The 20,345-nt window shown below is 46.5% G+C and overlaps 6 protein-coding genes across 6 annotated transcripts; 4 read left to right on the forward strand and 2 right to left on the reverse strand.

Moving 5' to 3' along the window:
- The first annotated feature begins 505 nt into the window (after positions 1–505).
- F5Y00DRAFT_242053 (uncharacterized protein) lies at positions 506–1,674 on the forward strand. The gene is made up of 3 exons (XM_048008451.1): positions 506–783; positions 898–1,339; positions 1,399–1,674. The coding sequence occupies exons 1-3, from the start codon at positions 746–748 to the stop codon at positions 1,618–1,620; spliced, it is 702 nt and encodes a 233-aa protein (XP_047863163.1). The 5' UTR covers positions 506–745; the 3' UTR covers positions 1,621–1,674.
- A 36-nt stretch (positions 1,675–1,710) lies between these two features.
- On the reverse strand, positions 1,711–3,076 carry F5Y00DRAFT_123691 (NAD(P)-binding protein). The gene is made up of 2 exons (XM_048004090.1): positions 2,244–3,076; positions 1,711–2,167 (listed from the first exon to the last, which is right to left on the reverse strand). Exons 1-2 carry the CDS (start codon positions 2,871–2,873, stop codon positions 1,802–1,804), a joined length of 996 nt encoding a protein of 331 aa, XP_047863164.1. The 5' UTR covers positions 2,874–3,076; the 3' UTR covers positions 1,711–1,801.
- A 2,045-nt stretch (positions 3,077–5,121) lies between these two features.
- Positions 5,122–7,643, forward strand: F5Y00DRAFT_254153 (RNI-like protein; the record flags this gene model as incomplete). Its single annotated transcript, XM_048010135.1, has 4 exons — positions 5,122–6,000; positions 6,111–6,818; positions 6,876–6,987; positions 7,048–7,643. 4 exons carry the CDS (start codon positions 5,122–5,124, stop codon positions 7,641–7,643), a joined length of 2,295 nt encoding a protein of 764 aa, XP_047863165.1.
- A 981-nt stretch (positions 7,644–8,624) lies between these two features.
- Positions 8,625–10,462, forward strand: F5Y00DRAFT_123745 (FAD/NAD(P)-binding domain-containing protein). Its single transcript, XM_048004091.1, has one exon. The coding sequence runs from the start codon at positions 8,843–8,845 to the stop codon at positions 10,121–10,123; it is 1,281 nt and encodes a 426-aa protein (XP_047863166.1). The 5' UTR covers positions 8,625–8,842; the 3' UTR covers positions 10,124–10,462.
- Positions 10,463–14,892: 4,430 nt separating this feature from the next.
- Positions 14,893–17,635, forward strand: F5Y00DRAFT_242063 (uncharacterized protein). Its single transcript, XM_048008453.1, has 5 exons — positions 14,893–15,290; positions 15,355–15,444; positions 15,551–15,911; positions 15,965–16,187; positions 16,242–17,635. The coding sequence occupies exons 1-5, from the start codon at positions 15,265–15,267 to the stop codon at positions 17,408–17,410; spliced, it is 1,869 nt and encodes a 622-aa protein (XP_047863167.1). The 5' UTR covers positions 14,893–15,264; the 3' UTR covers positions 17,411–17,635.
- Positions 17,636–18,061: 426 nt separating this feature from the next.
- Positions 18,062–18,782, reverse strand: F5Y00DRAFT_263817 (uncharacterized protein; the record flags this gene model as incomplete). Its single annotated transcript, XM_048011561.1, has 2 exons — positions 18,062–18,325; positions 18,387–18,782. The coding sequence occupies 2 exons, from the start codon at positions 18,780–18,782 to the stop codon at positions 18,062–18,064; spliced, it is 660 nt and encodes a 219-aa protein (XP_047863168.1).
- Between the last annotated feature and the right edge of the window lie 1,563 nt (positions 18,783–20,345).

Consider the following 20,345-nt stretch of genomic DNA (forward strand, 5'->3'; position numbering starts at 1 on the left):
TGTTATGATGCATAATCGGTTCCGAGCGCCGTAGTACTAGTAGCCCAATCGCTGGAGGCCAGCCCCCACGACTTCAACGCTAAGCACCCCCAGCCGAACGAGGAAATATACTATGCATGCCAGCCCTAGTAAAAAGTAGATTACCTATATTAAGGATCTTATGGATAGTTAGCAAGGCACCAAACTTTTGAGACGAAATATTTTTATATGAAGTTGATAATATACCCCTATCGGGCTGAGGTTATAAGTGAATCAGCTGTGCCACAACTTTACCTTAGCTTTGCAAATCACGCTGTTGTTGTACGCGTATGTAGATCGTCTGTCAGACGGCTATAGATTTTACCGTTTAGATGCCAAGGACAAGGGAGACCTAGCTGAAAGACCAGACGGCGTTAGTCTAGCAGAGCTAGAAAGATGAAAAATGTAACACAGTTAAGATCCTTCACAATTTAGACCAAATTTTCTACGCTAACTTGGAATTCGGACGCTTGAGTTGCAATGCCGATGTTGACGAACCTATAAATCCTTGTAGTGGGTTTTATGGAGAATAGCTTGGGTCTCGTACGATAAAACTAGAAGAAAGACACTCTTCCGTTCGCATCTTATTCGAGCCTACAGAAGTTTCAAGGTGTTAAAAAAGCTATTATTACCTACCTACCTAACGTATAATTTTCAGCTTCAGCTATATATAAATCATCTACTTGTAATAAGGGCCTAGTAGCACGAAAGTCGTGTCCGGCGAAGTATGGCTGGAGATCCTTATTTAGGACGTGTAATTACAGCGTAAGTTGCCTGTTCTACGAAAATGGCTAGTTGACCTACTCGCTTGGGAGTTCTTTACGCAATATAGTAGTGAGGACCTTACTAAAAGCAACGACTGTTATTTGGCCCATATAGTTTCGAAGGCGGAATAACTACGCGTGTGATCACTCACCCTTCTCATCCTAACCGAGCCTTCACTTACGACGTGACCTTCCTTCTCCAGCATCCACGGGTCGTGGCAGTCGCGTCGCAGAAGCCACCGCTACACTTCCACCCACATCAGGAGGAATATCTCCAGGTGCTCGAAGGAAGTCTAGCCGTAGAAGTTGAAGGCAAGGAACGCATTCTTGTTCCCGATGATGGTGAGGTTGTCCTTCGTCCGTGGACAAACCACAGGTTGTACTCGCCGGTTACCAAGGACACAGACGAGAAGTTAAAGGTGACGAGATTCTTACTTTCGGCTCAGAGTACCCCTGAACTATTCAAGCTTGATACTGTCTTCTTTGAGAATTGGTATGCATACCAAGACCAAATTGTTGTCAAGGGCGAGAGGGTCGACTTGATTCAGGTTATGAGTGTGGGTTGTCCCTTTGACCTTAAGCTCTCTAGATATAACTATAGTTGACATATCTACAGATGTTTGATGCGGGTGGTTCTTACCTTTCACTCCCACGCTGGATACCGTTCAGCAAGACGTTGGCGTATGCTTTGGGTGTTGTACTAGGTAGATGGTTAGGAGGCATTCTAGGATACCAACCGTTCTATCGTAAGTGGACTACAGATTGGCAATCAGCATGCCACAAGATGGAGATGTCTATCTTTCAAAGGCGGTTTGCAGATCGAACCAAGACTGAATAGAGGAGTACCTCTCAGTTTTACTTTACTGTACATGTAGAATCTTGGAAATTTCCTGTGAATAAAATGATGCTCAATTTGGGGAATCTGAAATACTATTCGACAATAACTTCATTTCTTTACGCTCTTGAAAAGCCATGCTTAAACATGTCTCAAAATCCCGCCTCCTACTGATGCGCCTTATTTAAAGACCGCTCGCAATGGCGGTGTTCTCCTTGGTGACCTTTGCCCACTCGGCGCTCTTAATCCACAGCTTCTCCTGCTTCTCCTCGTTATAACTATCGGGGGAACTGGGTTCTTTCTTTAGCGTAAAGAGATAGCCGCGCTCTCCCGGGTAAGTATTGTTTGTAGCAAGCTCTATCACATCTGTCCCCGCAGCAGCTGCAGTACGGTAACTTGGGTTTGCGAGACTAAAGAGCGGCCGCAAAGGTTGGAGCACAAACCTTTGAACAATGCCGAGGAACAGAGGTGTGTTCGTGCGTAAAGCGCGCGAATCAGTCAGATTTCCAGGGTCAATTATTATCGCTGTGATGTTGCGTAGCTTCTCATCCTGGGAAATAGGTTAATTGTCTCCTTTTCATATCTTGACGGGGTAAGGAATAATGGGCAAGTGAATCTAAACATACCTTCTCAAGATGCCTGTTCAACGCGTATCCCCACATGAGAATGGCCAACTTTGAATTTCCGTATATGTTCATGCCTCGTCCTAACTTGTCGGCATCCGGCTTAGGCTTCAATAAAGAATCCAAATCGTCCGGGATAGCCGGTGGGTATTTCTCCAAGCCGTTTTTTCCGGGGAAATGGGCGTTGCTGGTAAAGAGCACAATACGGCCGCCTTCAGGTCTGAAGCTACCTAGTAGTCGAAGAACTAGAGCAACGTGGGAAATGTGGTTCACTTGGATCGCCTTTTCGACTCCTTCTGTCGTGAACTCGGGATCGCCAGACAAATTCCAGTAATACGCATTGCAGACAATGCTAGCAAGCGGCGGTAACTTCTTTTCCGCAATCTCGGTAGCAATTGTGCTTGCAAAGTCGTGTACAGCAGTGAGATTGGCTAGGTCAAGTTGGCGGATGGATGTCTGGGCCTTGGGAAACTTAGCAATGGTCTCGCGCAGCTTCTTGGTGTTGGGATCCGTATCCTCCGTCTTGCGAACAGTTAAAACTGCCGTGTAGTCCGGGTACTTGTTTAAAAGATGGCGCACAGCAGGGATTGCAACAGAGCCGTTTGCTCCAGTGATGATGATTGTGCCTGTCATGATGTAGTTTAATGAAGATGTTTACAGGTGCTTATAAGTAGGTACCTAAGGTAATGTCTGTGTTTGGTACAAGTGTAATAGTGAGAATATATAATCAGAATATATATACGTAAAAGCTAGCTCCTAGGTAGTATATAATTAATAGATTGGTAGTATATATCGAAACTTGTAAGAAACGCGAAATGTTTATAAGTTTCTAAAGCCTGATGACTTTATAAGGCGGGATCCTACCGTTGTAACAAAACGATCAAGGTAACATATAAATGATAAAAGACATCTCTAACGGAAAAGCAGGTAGGTTATATAAATAATACTTGGTAAGTAGCATAAATGAGCTTCGGAAACTCTTCACATAACAAAAGCTCCTCCGTCCGGCCTCCGCCCCTTGAAAACTCGAGTCGAATTAGTCATAAAATACCGTATGAAATGTCATAGCGATACTGTGCGGAGACGAAGGGAGAATTGCCTTTATGGGAGACTACTAACCTGTAGTTTTCAGCGTACCTACCTAGGTACCTATGTAGTATGTACATAAGCAGGGGGATACCTATGGGATAATTAGGTAGTATTACGAGCGTAACTTCGAAAGTCTGGGCTTTCATAAACGTGTTTTTGGAAAGAAGAAAAGGAAATGCCAGCTATTTATAAAATAGTGGTGGATGAGGTCGCACTTGAATAACAGAACTAGGTCGGTTAGCTTCACTGTATTGTACCTAGCTGTTGGATTTGATACCTTAGGTAACCAAAGCTCGTCAATATGTATGTACTGTCCTTACACCCCCAGACATCCTATTAGATATAAGGTTTCAAACGTAGATCTTTGTCGGCTTATATGCCGAGGCCTGGATAATCAAACGCCAAAATATATAATATATTCCGATAAGGAGGGGGTGGGCTTCGATAACATATCAATCAACACATTGTCAGTCTGGCAAGTGAACCCTTGAATCTGCTGTGACGTCAATCAGCTTTAATCTAGTAAGTAATATCTTGAGCCGCGGGACGGTGACGGGGATGAACTAATGCCGATACATAGTAGATATGTAGGTAGTTAAATGAAAAGAGCGAACTTAAATAAACTAGGTTTTACTTTAACCACCGCATCGCTTGAAGTACCTGTATGTTAAAATATCTAAGGTATTCTCGGATTCGTAGGAATGGCGATTGAAGCTATGGAATTATGTACCGGACTGAAATAAGTTTGTTTTGCTTTTATTGATATATGCATATCTACCTAACCTATGTAGGTGCTAATGGAGTAACTTGTGATAATACACCATTGACTTGAACGATTTAATTGGCCAAGTACCTAGGCACCTATAACTATTATTATCTACCTCTATGAACTGCATGAAGTGCGTTTTGTCCAGTTTTAATTTGTTAGTTTTGGTGGAACGAAGCGTCATAACTTAGTGACACTTTAAAAGACAGAACCGCCTTTTTCTATGTAGGTGTTGTCGATGCCAACATTGTTGTAAATATTGTTGTAAATTAATCTACATAACCTAACATGAGTACAATATGAGTACAATAACATTTTGCATTTCTCAGTCTGCGCCAGTTTGCGCCGGCTCAAGCCGATCAAAATGTTTGTACAATACCACAATAAATGGGCTGGCAGCTGTGACAGAGTCGTCACCTGCCCACAATAGATTGGAGAGGATGTATATGATTGGAGGTACATAGTACCATGTACCATGTACTCACAAAAGCCTGTAGCCCATCATCGCATTACACACCGAAATAGTAACAACTGCCCAAGATCGTAACCGCCCTGCTGCCATACGTAGAAGTAGTGCGGTACACACATCACACTTCCATTCTTTGTCACTTTGGAGATGCATTTCCATATTCTTCCTTCCCAACAATACCACTAAAGACAGGTACCTAAAACAAAATCCAAATTGTTAAACAACGTCCATCATCGCGACTATCGTCAGGTCCTCCTTTACTTCTTTGATTTTTTTCTTTTAGCGATTTGCATCGAATCATTTCTAAGGGAGGAAGGAAAGCGATCGCCGCTTGTTTCTAATATCCGTTTATTCGTTCCCTTTTTTTACTTTCCCGTTCGAACATCGAAAACCTGATGGTCTGAATACTACCCCTCGATCCACCACCCCGTTGAATCCTTCGATATAACCACCATCGGCCATTTTGCCAACCTCTTCGAGACGTTACCGATCCTAACTAACTTCGAACTCCTCCCGCCCGAATAAATCGCGACGCAGCCTTCTACAGACTTGCCAAAATGCGACCGCCGGCTCCTTCTCTCGATGTCATAGCCGCCCGTAACTCTGCTGCTGCTGCTGCTGCTGCTGCTGCGACGGCGGCAGCTGCTGCTACTGCTACTACTACTACTACCGCCGCAACCGCCGCCGCCGCACCCAATGAAGCTTCGGGCCAAAACATGCAGACAACGAACATGTCAGACGATACGAGGGATTCGAGGTCTTCGTCGTCGACGAACTCGCCCGTCCCCCCAGATAACGAAGAGTCCGACTTCTTCCACGTAGCAAATGATTCACAATCTTCCTTAGGAGTGGTACCAAACTTGCAGGACATGCAAGTGACCGATCCAGAATGTCTCCCGACCGTGGCGGCACTCCCCAGCGAAATTCTCATCAGCATATTTTCCCGCATCAACAGCCCGGGTGAACTCTTGAACTGTATGTTAACTTGTAAGAGATGGGCCCGCAACGTGGTCGAGATACTCTGGCATCGCCCGACCTGCACCTCGTGGTCTAAGCATCAGTCCATCTGCGCGACTCTAGGACTCGAGAAGCCTTTCTTCACTTATACAGAATTTGTTAAGCGTCTTAATCTAGCTGCACTGGCAGATAAAGTTAGTGATGGTAGTGTTATGCCGCTTGCCGTCTGCACCCGCGTCGAGCGTCTCACCTTGACCAATTGCAAAGATCTGACCGATTTGGGACTGATGCCCTTGGTGAGGAGTAACAAGAACCTCCTCGCTTTGGATATTTCGGGCGATAACAACATCACCGAGCGCTCTATCGTGGCTATCGCCGAGAACTGCCGTAGACTTCAGGGTCTGAACGTGTCAAACTGCAAACAGATCTCCAATGAAAGCATGGTTCAACTCGCGGAGAACTGCAGGTATATCAAACGGGTAAGTCAACTTGCCTTAGTACACCTCTCAGATGGCCTTTATTGGTTTCAAAACTACCTACTCTATTTGAGATGTTGCTAATCATATCCTGATATTTATCTGGTAAACAGCTTAAATTAAACGATTGCGAACAACTCAACGACAGTGCGATTATTGCCTTCGCCAATAACTGCCCAAACATACTCGAAATCGATCTTCATCAGTGTGTGAATATCGGCAACGAGCCTGTTACCGCCTTACTTGCTAAAGGACGATCTCTGCGAGAGTTGCGACTTGCAAATTGCGATATTATCGACGATGGCGCATTCCTATCCCTACCCTCCAAGATCTACGAGCACCTTCGTATCCTCGATCTGACATCGTGCACCCGGCTTACGGATCGCGCCGTCGAAAAAATTATTGAGGTTGCCCCGCGGTTACGAAATCTAGTCCTAGCTAAGTGTAGCAATATTACCGATTCCGCGGTCTATGCCATATCTCGTCTCGGCAAGAACCTACACTACGTACATCTTGGCCACTGTAGACATATCACGGATGATGCGGTCAAGCGTCTGGTGCAATCCTGCAACCGCATTCGTTATATTGATCTTGGCTGTTGCACCCACCTCACAGACGAGTCAGTTGTACAGTTAGCAAGGCTCCCGAAACTGAAGAGAATTGGATTGGTGAAGTGCAGTAGCATCACGGATGAAAGCATGTACGCATTAGCTGGAGCAAACCGTCAGTCCCGACGCAATGCGTCGGGAAACAACGCTTCCCGACACACTGGTAGTTTGGAACGAGTTCACCTAAGCTACTGCACAAATCTAACACTTCCGGTATGGCTTATCTCATTCCAAAAATGCCAATCACACAGGTCGCTAACACAACTGCAGAGCATTATCAAACTCCTCAATTGCTGCCCGAAACTTACTCACCTGAGTTTGACTGGTGTACCTGCTTTCCTGCGGGATGATCTAGATACTTTTTGTCGAGATGCGCCTCCAGGTGATTAGCTTTTTCCCCTAGATCCCGTCCGTACCCCGATGTACTAACCGGACACTACAGACTTTACTGAACACCAGCGAGCAGTATTCTGTGTCTTCTCTGGTCAAGGTGTAACGGGTCTCCGAACCTACCTAAATACTCAACCCGAGTTTGCCGAGTACCATTTGCAACAGCAGACTATATTTCCATCGCGAAGAGCAGTCCAGATAAATCAAGACGCAGCTCAAGGTCAGGTGCAAGGGCTTATTCCCATACCAGCTCCTGACATGGACGGGTTTGATGATATCGACGGAGTTGAGGATGATGATATGGGCGATGGTAGCGAGATTGCTCTTGATCCTGGTAGCTTCGGCGGAAACGATAACTCTACAAACGGAGCCAATCTATCAGCCCCCCCGCCACCACCACCTCCACCACAACCCGGTTCGTCTTACGAACAACCTCGTCTACAGCCGCTGCCTTTAGCTGCTGTTATTACAGGCGCTACCACGGCGTCCGCGACTCAAGCTAGCACAGGCGCGTGGATTCCCGTTACCAGCACTCCAGGCCCCAGTACTGCCGGCCAGAGGATTTTCGCCAACGTAGGCTCCTCAGGACCTAGTACAGCTTCCATGCAAGGAGACGCCGGGGAAGACGATAGAGGCGATCGATCATAGAATTGCGGCTGTCACGTCGTTATATGCGAACAATCTTAAAGTATACGCCCGTTCGTATGATGGTATAGCCCCCGCCCCTGTCTACTGTCTACAAGAATACTTCTTATGCTGGACGTATCGGAGATAGTATGCGAATTGGATCATGCATTGGTGCTTAAAACCCGCCTAGTTGAGCCACGCCCCATGGTTTACCTGATGCGGATAGCCAGTAATCCTTTTTGCGTTGGTCTTCTGTCCTGTCCAGCTAAGTGAGATCGGAGTCATCTTAGGGTATTTACAGTTCAGAACGATGATTAGCCTAGGGCGGTGCATGGAGTACCTATGCATCCAGCATATCAGGAATACTGGCATTTCGCTTGACTAATGATCGCAGAGAGCCACGACGGGGCTGTGGCTGACTACCAGCGTTATGGCCAAAGCGCACACGCCTTCGAAACTAATTAGAAACTCTGCTAGAACTCGTAAGGCGACAAATGTACGAGATTAATGGTGAATGTCTAGGGAATTGATATTATTTCTATGAGAGTCCTGACATGCCAAGCGGGATTTAAGCTGGTGGCAACAGAACGGTCAAGACAGATCCATGGAGCCGTCGGGTGGATATTTGCTCTACTTGTTTTCTAGTAGTATTGCAACAAATTAGACACGGTGGGTTGCCATAGCTGGCGAGCCCACCGCGAAGCAGAAGGGGATGCTATGAATAGAATGGCTTCTATTTCCCTTTGATACTAGGCCTTATTCTACAATATATTAAGTAGAAAATTCGTAAGGGCTTAAATGTTATTCCGCGTGAGGAGCCAATAGTGTAAGTATTTAATCTAGTTAGTTGAAGACGAAGCTTCTAACTATGCCAATAATTCATCCTCGGAGAGTCCGAGTCCGGGACGTCGCACTCGGGCTGCCGTACTCGGGACCGAGTAGATGTCCGAGATACTATCGATAAGCCTTATCGACCGTTATCGCCGCAATAAATCGCCTTCTGGTCCCGAATCTTGATGTTGCGTGCACGAGATTTGCCTTATACTTGGTAAGATTAATCAAACTCCAGAAAGAAGGGAAGGGAATTATTAAAAACGTCGTCCGATACGAAGCCTTCACGATGGATATATTAGACCCGTCCGCCGCCGTGCTATCGGCCTATCCCTCACATAATTATCAAATACGACTTATCGTACGCGTGTCTATTTCTATAAGCTATTATGTCAACATCAACTCCTAAAATCGCCATCATAGGCGCGGGACCCGTAGGTCTCATGCTTGCCGCCATTCTACATCATAAAGGGATCAAATATACCATATTTGAGCGTGAAACCAGTGCTACAGTCCGTGCTCAAGGGGGTACCTTGGACATTCACGCCGAGACGGGTCAGCGCGCGCTCGCTGCTGCCGGCTTACTGCCCGCGTTCAAGAAAATATCACGTCCCGAGGGTGAAGCTATGCGTGTCGTGAAGAAGGACGGTACCGTACTTCTCGACGAGAACGAACAGCAGCAACAATCACAGGGTTCACAAAATGGACAAGGAGAGAAAGATGATCGTGGACGCCCGGAGATCGATCGTAGGGACCTCAAGGATTTACTTATCGCAGCCTTACCCGAGAGTACTATTCGTTGGGGTAAGGGTATCTCGTCTATAAAACCGGTGCCCGGGACGCAGCAGTGGATGTTGGACTTCATCGGAAGTGACAGCAATACTGGGAACTTGGAATCTGGGCCGTACGATCTCGTACTCGGCGCCGATGGCGCATGGTCTCGCATTCGACCTCTACTCACCAACGTCAGGCCACTGTACTCAGGTGTAACAGCATTAGACGTATGGACTTCACCGGAACAGCTAGCAGCACGACCCGACGTAGCTGCATTCGTCGGTAAGGGATCGTGCATGATGCTTTCCGAAGACAGATTTCTATCACTGCAGCGACATAGCGATGGAAGTGCGAGGGCCTACGCGATGGTGCGGACAAATAAGGAAGTTGGCGGGGAGGTTCTTGATGCGAAAGCGCTTCTTGGACTCGAGGATGACGAAGAGGTGGATTGGACGGATAGGAAGACGAGGCAAAGATACCTGGATATATATTTCGGCGATTATATCCAGGAGGCCCGCGACGCAGTCATGGCTATGACGGAGCAGCCGATTCTACGGCCGTTATACATGCTACCCGTGGGCCACCGGTGGGAGCCTCGACCCGGAGTATCGCTGCTAGGCGATGCGGCGCATGTGATGACACCATTCGCCGGCGTAGGCGTTAACGTGGGTATGATGGATGCGTTGGAGCTGGCGGAGGGGGTCGTGGAGTACGTTAAGCAGCAAAGAGAAGGAAAGGGGTGTCTAGCGCGGATGCTGAGGAAGTACGAGGAGGGCATGTTCGAACGCTCGCAGAAGGACGCTGAGTTTACGGCTAGTATGATGGAGATCGAGTTCCGCGAGGATGGGGCCGAGAAGGTAGTTGAAGTTATGACTGGTGGTGGGCCATCTGCTTGAGGGAATGGTATCTCATCGTGCGTATTATATGTCGTTTGGGGCGTCGAGAATCGGAAAACTGTAGGGCTGCTAGCTATACAAAGGCTACTTAGGGTAGATTAGGTAGGTGTACAATATCTTAGTTATCACTAAATATTAAACGATAACTACGTATTATCTATTTCCCTAGGTATCTATCTGTCAATGTGAAATAGTTAAGAAAGGGGTAATGCTACACTAAAGGGGAAGAAATACTCTAGTTAATAATGGTAAGGCATAGTAGTAGTAGCCCTTCTCTGGAGAGGAAGTAACAAGTAGTTACAATGCTCGAGACTTTGGGGATATCAGATGAAGCGTACCGATTATACGGGAGACTGGGGGGTGATGACAATGCAGGTAATATCTTGTAATAAATACAAGGGCTTTTGTGACAGGTCAAGATGCACGGGTGTCAGAGGAATATGTACACTCTAGGCTTCTAGATTGCCTCGGATAGAACTACCTAGTAAAAAGTCAATGGCTAATAAATGAGCCAGGAAAAGCACTTCGGCAGTCAATATTACGATACGAGGTCTACCCCATGGGGACCTTGGCTATGCTTTTGGCCTCGGTCCGCCACTCCAGGACCAACTCGGTTACCAGGAATTATAGCCTCGTTGAAACGCTCGTGATGACAACAGCGAAGCCTGATTAGTGGAAAAAAGCAATTCATATTGGGGTCCCCGGATCTTGACCCCCACATAGAATTGGTATATAAAAGTCGTGAGGCCTACATTGTAATTTTGGGTTGAGACTAGGTAGTTACTGTAATCCTACGACAACCGACAAAATCGCCGTACGAGTACTGAACCGGTCATAGAATACTTAATTCTACTCGCGAAATTCTTGACCTATTAATCTCGACGAATATCTTAAGAGGTTCCGAGACAGCATCGCTACGTCGAAATAAACAGACGAGCCGCCAATCAATGATTACCTTATTTATACTTGGGAGGCATAGAACTACATGTTGAGTATGGAGGATAGTAAGAAGCATAAGACACGGTAATGGAACCTTGCCGGATGCGGTGTTATGAAGTCGGACCGACACATCTCGGCCGAGCAAGACACCGTGCAATCACAACATCTATCCCTTGCTCAATAGGATGCTATCGGCCTTGACCCAACATTCCTGCTCCGCACTTCCCGTCTATCACACGTGGGCTCGCAGCCGGGCATCACCATGGGCAAGTTGATTCAACGCCAGGGAGATTGAAGAATCGGTTCCGGAACGGTAAGTAAGGTAAACATCAACACATAGTTAGGTACTTCTTTACAAGTATGTCACGGACCTCGGTATTCCTGGAAGGATATAGATTCTCAGTACATGGCACCGATCGATCGATTCGCCGTCTTCTCATCGTCGGTGTTGCTAGCGCGAATGGCCGGAGCGATTGCTGCGAATCTTTTAGCACCAAGGTTAACCATGTTAATAAGAAGCTTGCGATTCGCGAAGGAAATGGGCAAACAGCGCGATTCCCGAGAGCTAGCAGCACAAACAAGGTATGTATTCCCCCAGGCGGAGGTTTGTTGTTCGTCGTCTGGAGAAATACCTTGTTAGTCACAGGCTTGGAGTCTGGGCTGTTATTAGTTTGATGGAGACAACAAACTATTATTGGCCAGTATTTCTATAGATCAAAAAACAAACTGTGATTGGTTATTGGTAGGTCTAATTGCTCTTTTCGTATATCTCGGCCGGGGCTAGACTCTTGGACCGGTTCTCGCCGTTTCTGGTCTTGGAGTCGCATACCACCGTAGTGTATAAGGGGTAGCAGCGGTGAGACTTGGCCTGCTTTCGTCCGTTGACACGTGTGTCGCTTATTTCTTGATATTGGCTCAAATAGAATCGAGAAAATCATCAAGTATCGAAATACGTCATATTCTCTATCCAAAAACAAAAAAAAAAGTCTTGATGTAGTATATACCTAGGTAGGTACCTAATGTTAACTTCAGATGTTCTCGGCGCGTTCATACAAAATTAAGCATAGGTATATTAGGGAGTTGGATGAGTTCGTTTTAACATGTAGTGCCCAGTTTACCTAAGAGGCTAATAAGAGGTAAGCTATGACTATAGATTAAACTGGAATCTGCGTCATGTTCGCGCCTCAAAGTTCAAATCGCATAATCATAATATCGTGATTCGATTGGAACTAATAAGCGATCTAGATCCGGGCAAATTGATGTTCTACATAGAATGGTTGTTTTCATACTCGACTAACCTATGATATTCAGATTGTCTTAAATGCTAGCACTAATTTTAGCAAAAACATCAATACTTCTCCTTGATATCAGGGTCAGGGTCAGGGTACTGTTGGAACTACGCGAAGCATTCAATCTTTGGACGCTATGCATTTACAACTGCACGTTAGAAATAGTAAAATTTAGCAGGAGATCTAAATTATTAGGTTAAGACGTCCTTTAATGTGCTATGCTCATAGAGTCGTAGTGCATGATGACTCTCCACGGTAAATGATGCACAGCTATCGCGTAATTATCACATATCACATCGAAGGAATTCCGAGATTGACATCAAATCCCGATTTCTAACTACACCGCATAAAGAATGCAGATACGATACTACATAGAGTAAGATAGGTACTTACACAGGGACGTTCTTATATATATGGTATTGATATTTGTATTTGTACGCACGATACGTGACGCCTATATTCCGACTTGACGATGAAACTAAGCGTAGGAGAATAACCCCAACGCCGTAGTTGGTGACTAGGACAAATATGACTAGCTCACTCCGCATGGGAAAAAAAAAAAGACTTCAGGATTGTTACTTTTTCCATGAGGGGTAACGATTTGCGCCACCATCGCCAAGTTCATCTCAGCTCGTAGTGGAATAGCTTGCAGCGGATTAACGGAGAAGCGCTGATCTGACCTGCCTGCTTAATTCTAGTAGAGTAGCATCTGGATCTCGTTACATTTTAAGCTGCATTACGGTGACCTGTGGCCTGCAAGGGTTAACGTGAGAGGACGAACTTGGCTATTATATAGAAGCCTCTTACGCCATGCTCATGTTTGAAGATCGGTCACGTGTAGTGGTCCATCACCAAGAGGCGGGATCTGGAAGATGTTGGCTTGGCTTTATTAAGTGGAAAAGGAGGGGAAACCCCCCGGGGTAAAGAGAGGATCGATGGAGCAAGGGGGATGTATACGGTAACAAATAATAAGCGGCCTGTGAAATAATACGTGGGGTAAGTTGAATGTCTTCCTCCAATGATAACCCCTGTTTATAATCGCCTACATGGAAAATTCCTGTTAATCATATTTTACCGAGCCGAGAAAAACGACAGAATACGCTGACCCAAAGATGACCACCTCACGTGGACTCTGCATATTTACCATGACCTTTAACGACACCCCATTATTCGTAGTGCCTAGAGTTGACAATCCACCGGGCAAAGATCTTAACCTCAAATTCTCATTTAGTAGACCAACTCTAATGGAGGCGGGGGAGATGGAAATACTATGGAGATAAGTATCACTTATGGTAGTTAGCAGGTTAGTACTAATACATATTGAGACTAGTCGACAAGGAGAAGATTACAGAAGCAGGGAAAGGAATGGCGGAGTCCACATGCTAACGACGAGAATGTACACGAACTAGGTCAAGTAAGATGAGGGATAAACTCCTTTGTCCACCTCCTACACTAGTTTAACCCAGTTCCCCGCAATGCCCGCACTTGAAGATAATACGGGGTTGAAGCCATCGTCGTCATTATTAGGAGTCATCTACTCGACTTAGACCAGAAGCGGTTTAACTTTTTTTATTCTCCTTTCTTTGGAGTTCATTTCCCCATATTGTCCCGTCAGGTACATGTTTCCCCCAGTCTCAGAGAATTCTTTAGCTTGGGGTGTATGAACACGGCTGCCGTTGTTTTATACAGGTAGCTAGACTAGCTGAAATACAAGGGACTTACATGGCTGTAAGGGTGACCGAAAGGTACCTATACACTATTGTGTTATCCTACAGAGCCTCATACCACGATTTACAGGTGGTACCTCTGCGAGACACCTGCTCTCTATAAGGTACCTAATGTAGGTATTTTATGTATATAAGACAACTGCAAATAAGCCACTGGGCAATCCTATTGGCTTGTACCACTACAGAATATTGGTGCGGTGACCAAGTCACACATAGCCTCGAATTCGGAATCAATGTTAGAGACAAAAAGGACAAAGACGTCTCGAACGCCCCAATAGTATGGTGTCGGACAAGCCGAGTATACGGCCAATTCCAAAAGGCTTACCTGCGTAGAGTATCTTGCTTCATCACCTGATGTTGTGTTCACGCGAGGAAATGCCATCGTCAAACGACCAATCCGTCTTCTCGGCTCTCACCCTCTCACACAACACGCACACTTGCTTCTTGTTGTTACATATCAAGCCTGCTGCCGCTAACCGGTTCCGTCAACAAACATCCTTGCCCTGCTATACAAGGCTCCATCCACATATCCGCCATCGTTCTTTGCCAAGGTACCTATACCCATGGTGGAGCTCGCCATGACAATTTGGCCGCTTAGTAGTGTACCGTCTAGCCTCTTCGCCACGGCTCACTGGCAGGATTTTTCGAGAGAGAACGGACGTTAGGCCGCGTCTGGATACCGGCGCGACGAGTACTCCCAGGTAGGCTAGCAAGACATCGCTAGCATCCTTCGCGTGGCTGGATCCTTGCTTCATGGATTATCCCGGCGCGCGACAATTCGTCCATGTGGTGGGGACACCTTGTATCCATGGGGTTCTCCCCGTATGGGGGTATGGGGGTATGGGGTTTTCGCGCGAGAGAAGAGAAGCTGGTTGTAGACTGAAGGATTGAAGATGCTGGGAGCGGGATCTTCGTCGTGCTTACGCCTGCTCGTCGGTGTTCTTTGTCGCGAATATAAGGCTCGGGTGATGCCCTTCTTCTACTTGTATTTTCGTCTCCTCTCGTGCCTGCTTTTCGTGAGTCAAGGTTTTTCACTCCTTACAGCCGTCGACAGCCGTCGAGACCAGGACTAAGGACTAATTCACCCTCTCGTCTGTTGGTAGTGGACCTCAGTCCTCTTCTACCATTAAGACTTACTTTTATTTATTATTTATCATCTGCTCCTTCTTTAATTACTAAAGCAGCCATGTCTGAAAAACCTCAAGTCGACCTGTAAGTGTTCCGCTCGCCTAAGTTGATTCCTCGAATCGCGCAATATCTAACTCATAAATAATAGGATCGAGCCTAAGGGCGTCGAAGGACACTACTTAGAGAATGGCCTTGATGCAACTGAACATGTCGACCTGAACGCTAACCTTGAAGCGAAGTAAGTGCTTAATTGTTACGGATATTTCGACGTAGATGAAGTCGCTTGCTTAATCAGCGCTGCTACCGCGTACGAGGTGTGACTAACATGCGATCTCTTTTTACAGGATCAAGAATCCTCTCAAGGGTATTCCTCGTGAGCAGCTGATGCGTGATGTCGAAGCCTTCGCACACGAGAAGGGCCTTGTCGAACACATTCCGATTCTACGAAGGGGTGCGCTCGTCGCCCAGAACCCCCACGACTTCGATGACCTGAGTGGAGAGGAAGCTCTCGACGAAGCCGAGAAAAAGGCTCTCCACGAAGAAGTTACACACCGATGGCGCATGCCTGGCCGACTTTTCTTAACTATCGCGACTTGCTCTATTGGTGCCGCCGTCCAGGGCTGGGATCAGACTGGAAGTAACGGTGCTAACATCTTTTTCCCGGCTTTCTACGGCATTGGTGGCGACACCACTAGAGACAGACTGGTAAGCTTCATTTCCGCGCTATATTTGCGTGACAGAGTTAACCCTTTACAAAGTTGGTCGGCCTGGTAAACTCGGGTCCTTATATCGGAAGTGCTTTCATCGGATGTTGGCTCTCGGATCCCATCAACAACTGGATCGGTCGTCGTGGTGTTATCTTTACCTCTGCTCACTTCTGTCTCTGGCCCGTCATCGGTTCTGCATTCTGCCACACATGGGAACAGCAGTTGGCTTGCCGTCTACTAATGGGTATTGGAATGGGCGTAAAGGCTTCAACTGGTTCGTCCTTTTCCATCCTTAATCGTTCTGAATTAACCTGCTAACGTCATCTAGTTCCTGTTTATGCTGCTGAAAATGCTCCAGCTGCGGTTCGAGGTGCCCTGGTTATGTCATGGCAGATGTGGACTGCTTTCGGCATCTTCCTTGGAACAGCCATCAACCTTGCCGTCTTCTACCATCCTTACAACTGGAGACTGATGCTAGGCGCTCCCTTTATCCCAGCTGTGCCCCTGCTATGCCTGATCTACCTCTGCCCCGAGTCCCCTCGTTGGTTAATGAAGAAGAATCGCTACGCTGATGCTTGGGCCTCGATGGTTAAGCTACGAAACAACCCAATCCAGGTTGCCAGGGATATTTACTACATTCACGCTCAATTATCCATCGAAAACCAGCTTACGAGCAAGAGCAACTACGTAACCCGCTTCACACAGCTCTTCACCATCCCCCGCGTCCGCCGTGCCAGCATTGCCGCTTTCACCGTTATGATTGCACAGCAGATGTGTGGTATTAACATCATTGCCTTTTACTCGACCACCGTCTTCGTTGAATCTGGATACAGCGAATTCCAGGCCATGCTGTGCTCGTTCGGTTTCGGTCTCGTAAACTGGCTTTTCGCCTTCCCTGCCTTCTGGACCATCGACACTTTCGGACGACGATCTCTGCTTCTCTTCACTTTCCCTCAGATGATGTGGACTCTACTTGCGGCCGGTTTGTGCACTCTCATGGAACAGGGAACGGCGAGAACTGCGCTCGTCGCTCTCTTCGTGTTCATGTTCGGCGCTTTCTACTCCCCTGGTGAAGGCCCTGTTCCTTTCACCTACAGTGCCGAGGTCTTCCCCCTCTCCCATCGTGAGGTTGGTATGGGATTTGCTGTCGCCACCTGTTTGTTCTGGGCTGCTGTACTCAGTATGACATTCCCCTTCATTCTTGACAGACTACACACCGTCGGTGCATTTGGCTTGTATGCTGGCTTCAACTTTGTGGCGCTTATCATGATCTTCTTCCTCGTACCCGAGACGAAGCAGCGCACTCTCGAAGAGCTCGACTACGTGTTTGCCGTTCCCAACCGCAAGTTTGCCCAGTACCAGGTCACCAAGGCGCTACCTTATGGAATCAAGCGCTGGGTCTTCTTCCAGCGCAACGCCGTGCTTGAGCCCCTTTACCACAAGGATGACGAGGACCAGACAACCTCCGTCCGCGAGGACAAGCGGATCTCCTCATAAGGAATTTAAGAATGTTGGGAAAAGGAGTGCGTCAGCTGTGGACCAGTCCTACAAGTGGTAGTTGAGGAAAGGACTCACGAAACAGGATCGTTTAGGTGCGAACTTTTACAAAATACCCCATTTTTATTTCTGTACTTTTATAGGGATTTCCTATATACCTAGATAGGTATCTACCTTATTATTTTAAGACGCCGATGTGTCTCCATTAAACGTCTTTTTCTTCAACGTGATTGTACTTGTACTTCGTTGACACCGAGTGATCAGCATGGAATGCTTATATTTTCTATAATTAGAAGATATTGATCAAGTGTCGAATGCGAAAAAATGGCGCCGTAATCGCTGACTAGCAATTACGCCTTATATATTGTGCGACATCAAGTCAACAGCTAGAGCTCCTGGGTACGTGGCACTACGTTGACGTATTGGGTAGTAATCTTCAAGTGGTGAATGGCCAGCCCTACGCGCTGATCCGGACCGCATCCGATATAATGGCCCACGCCCCGGATAGAGTGCGTAGTCCGTGTCTCACACTAATCCCCATAACCAATTACTTCAAGTAAAGGACCCGTAGACGTGGATGGTTAAACCCGAAGGCTAAACTTAAAGAATGGGTATAACTAGGTAACTACCCTATCTTGAGCAATGGTTTTCTTAGATCTTGGATTTACGATGCTCGATCTCCCACTTTTCTCTAAGCGCCTTTGACCGCTCGGTGTTTTTAGTAAAGCCATCATATACGGCCGGCCATCCACCACTAAGGGTCCGGATGTCGACGGGACGGCCGGTTTTAACATCCATATAAGTCACGGAACCTTTAACTTCGGCCACGATAGCCTGTTGCTTGAGCGAGAATAAGGATGTTGTTCCAGTATTACGAGTTGGCTCTATGAGTTCTTGGCGATATGCTGCAATAAGCTGTATATATAGATTAGTAAAACTTGAATCCGAAAGTGGTAGGTACCAAAACGGCACGGACCGAATCGGGATACTTGACTTGTCTCCGAATATCCAGATTATATCTACGGATGACGGGAATGACGGTCTTGGCGTTGATCATGTCATCGTACTCTTGCTCGCTGAGGAATTCATCATAGCTCTCCATGACGCGATAGAAGCACTGACCGAAGAAGTGCATATACTGCGTGTGCATAACATGTCCAAAGGGGTCTTGATCTTCAGCCCATACAACTCCGCGTTCAACCATTGTTTTAGGGTCGTAACCCATAGCTTCGAGAGTGGAAAGCGCCTGGCTACGGAGGGACGCGTATGGGTCTCCGTTGGGGTGGGGACCCGGGGCGCCGGCAGAAGAGTAAGGGGATTGATATGCCGATTCGGCTAGTCGCGAACGGCTGCGATGAGTACTGTCCGCCATAACAGGTACAGGCTTGGGTACCTATTTAATATATTTCGGGAAGTGTGTATGGCGAGCAAAGATAATCTACGTACGTGTAACTAGAGAAAATAACAGGTGGAAGAGATAGTTGCCAACGAATTGAATTGTCCGCTTCGCCTTATAAATAGAAGTCAACTTATTAACCCCTACGGCTTAGATGGTCAGGTAGGCATATGCAGCGAACCGAGACATAGCAAACCACAGGCCTTAGTGCGATACTGTCGTGTATAAAACTATTCCCTATAATCTCCAATCGTAATGCTTTGAGTAAGACATGTTTCGGTTCCCATTCGAGCGCGATTATTCTATCCCAGTGTTGTGTATTGTGCTACCTACCACAACCTACTACAGTACAGTTTTTCAGATTGTAAGCGAATACAGCAACAAATCCTTCAGCATAATCCATTATTCACCCAGTTACAGTCGGCTGCCCACCCTTACTCTCCATGATATTGGCACCCCTCTTTAACGCCATAGCTTTCTTAACTTCCCATTCCCAAGCCGTCAGTTCGCTATCCTCACCTTCGCCTACTAATCGTCTCATGCTAGCATCCCGTTCCGGCCTTGCGAGAATCGCTAAGCTATACCGATCAACGAGGCGCTGTAGGCCAGGTGCATATTTGACGCGATGAATGTTACTGCGTAGTAATCCACTGGTCCACTGGACCATCGCGTCGCCTAGGTTTACAATTAAGCATCCCGGCTGCGGATGTACCCACAACCAAGCATCTGCATCCCGGCTGCGGATGTACCCACAACCAAGCATCTGCATCCCCTGGGTCCTTTCCCGGTGCAAGAATCTGTACTTTTACAGCAAGTAAGAAGTTGCTAATATATAAACAAGAGGAATTAAGGGATGGATAGTTTGATTACTTCAATTGAGACCAAATGGGTATAGAGATCTCCTCAATTTTTGTCTTGCCTAAGCTATCCTCTCGTAGATCAAGGAGGAAGAACCCCAATTCTTGAGACGCGGCAAATAGCCTTTTAACAGCAGCCTCATCGCCTACATTTAAGCTTGCTAGAGAGATTGTGTCCGTAGTACCTAGCAAGGGGTACATCATCTGGGAAGCTAGGAATACCTTTAAAGAGTTTTGCAGATGCCATAGTTATGGAATTTTAGAGCTTTAGTAGGTAGTAATCTCAATACGTAATAGGTTTATCGAATAACTAGAAAAAAACCTGTTAGTTATATGGTGTTGACATCTTAGTGTTATTTATTGAGTTAGCAAAAGAGAATTATGGTTATATGAGATAAGCTTCTTATATAAACGTCCAACAGATTACATAAGATGACTCAGAACATACGTAGGTGCTTAGCTATTCTTTGTGTTATGAGGGGAGGTTAAGGCAAGGGAGACATGTGATCCAAGACGAGTCTTACCCTATAATGGAATTGAGCCAATAAGCGCTTAACCAGTTTATGCATGTATGAGTATTAGTAACCTAGAACAAGCCCCTTTTACCCCTATTTTACTATGATTAACCCGCCCCAACTAAACTGAAGAAACATACTATGCGAGATATACTAATTAAGAGATT

Source organism: Daldinia vernicosa, assembly GCF_022497035.1.
Source record: "Daldinia vernicosa strain CBS 139.73 unplaced genomic scaffold F5Y00scaffold_36, whole genome shotgun sequence".
Taxonomy (NCBI): domain Eukaryota; kingdom Fungi; phylum Ascomycota; class Sordariomycetes; order Xylariales; family Hypoxylaceae; genus Daldinia; species Daldinia vernicosa.

Bases quoted from the DNA above. Each gene is read 5' to 3' on its own strand.
- F5Y00DRAFT_242053 (XM_048008451.1), top strand. From the start codon at position 746: ATGGCTGGAGATCCTTATTTAGGACGTGTAATTACAGC. The intron at 784-897 runs GTAAGTTGCCTG...TGGCCCATATAG, and splicing joins TTAGGACGTGTAATTACAGC to TTTCGAAGGCGGAATAACTA. The intron at 1,340-1,398 runs GTGGGTTGTCCC...ACATATCTACAG, and splicing joins ACTTGATTCAGGTTATGAGT to ATGTTTGATGCGGGTGGTTC.
- F5Y00DRAFT_123691 (XM_048004090.1), bottom strand. From the start codon at position 2,873: ATGACAGGCACAATCATCATCACTGGAGCAAACGGCTCTGTTGCAATC. The intron at 2,168-2,243 runs GTATGTTTAGAT...CCTATTTCCCAG, and splicing joins TGAACAGGCATCTTGAGAAG to GATGAGAAGCTACGCAACAT.
- F5Y00DRAFT_123745 (XM_048004091.1), top strand. From the start codon at position 8,843: ATGTCAACATCAACTCCTAAAATCGCCATCATAGGCGCGGGACCCGTA.
- F5Y00DRAFT_242063 (XM_048008453.1), top strand. From the start codon at position 15,265: ATGTCTGAAAAACCTCAAGTCGACCT. The intron at 15,291-15,354 runs GTAAGTGTTCCG...CATAAATAATAG, and splicing joins GAAAAACCTCAAGTCGACCT to GATCGAGCCTAAGGGCGTCG. The intron at 15,912-15,964 runs GTAAGCTTCATT...CCCTTTACAAAG, and splicing joins ACACCACTAGAGACAGACTG to TTGGTCGGCCTGGTAAACTC.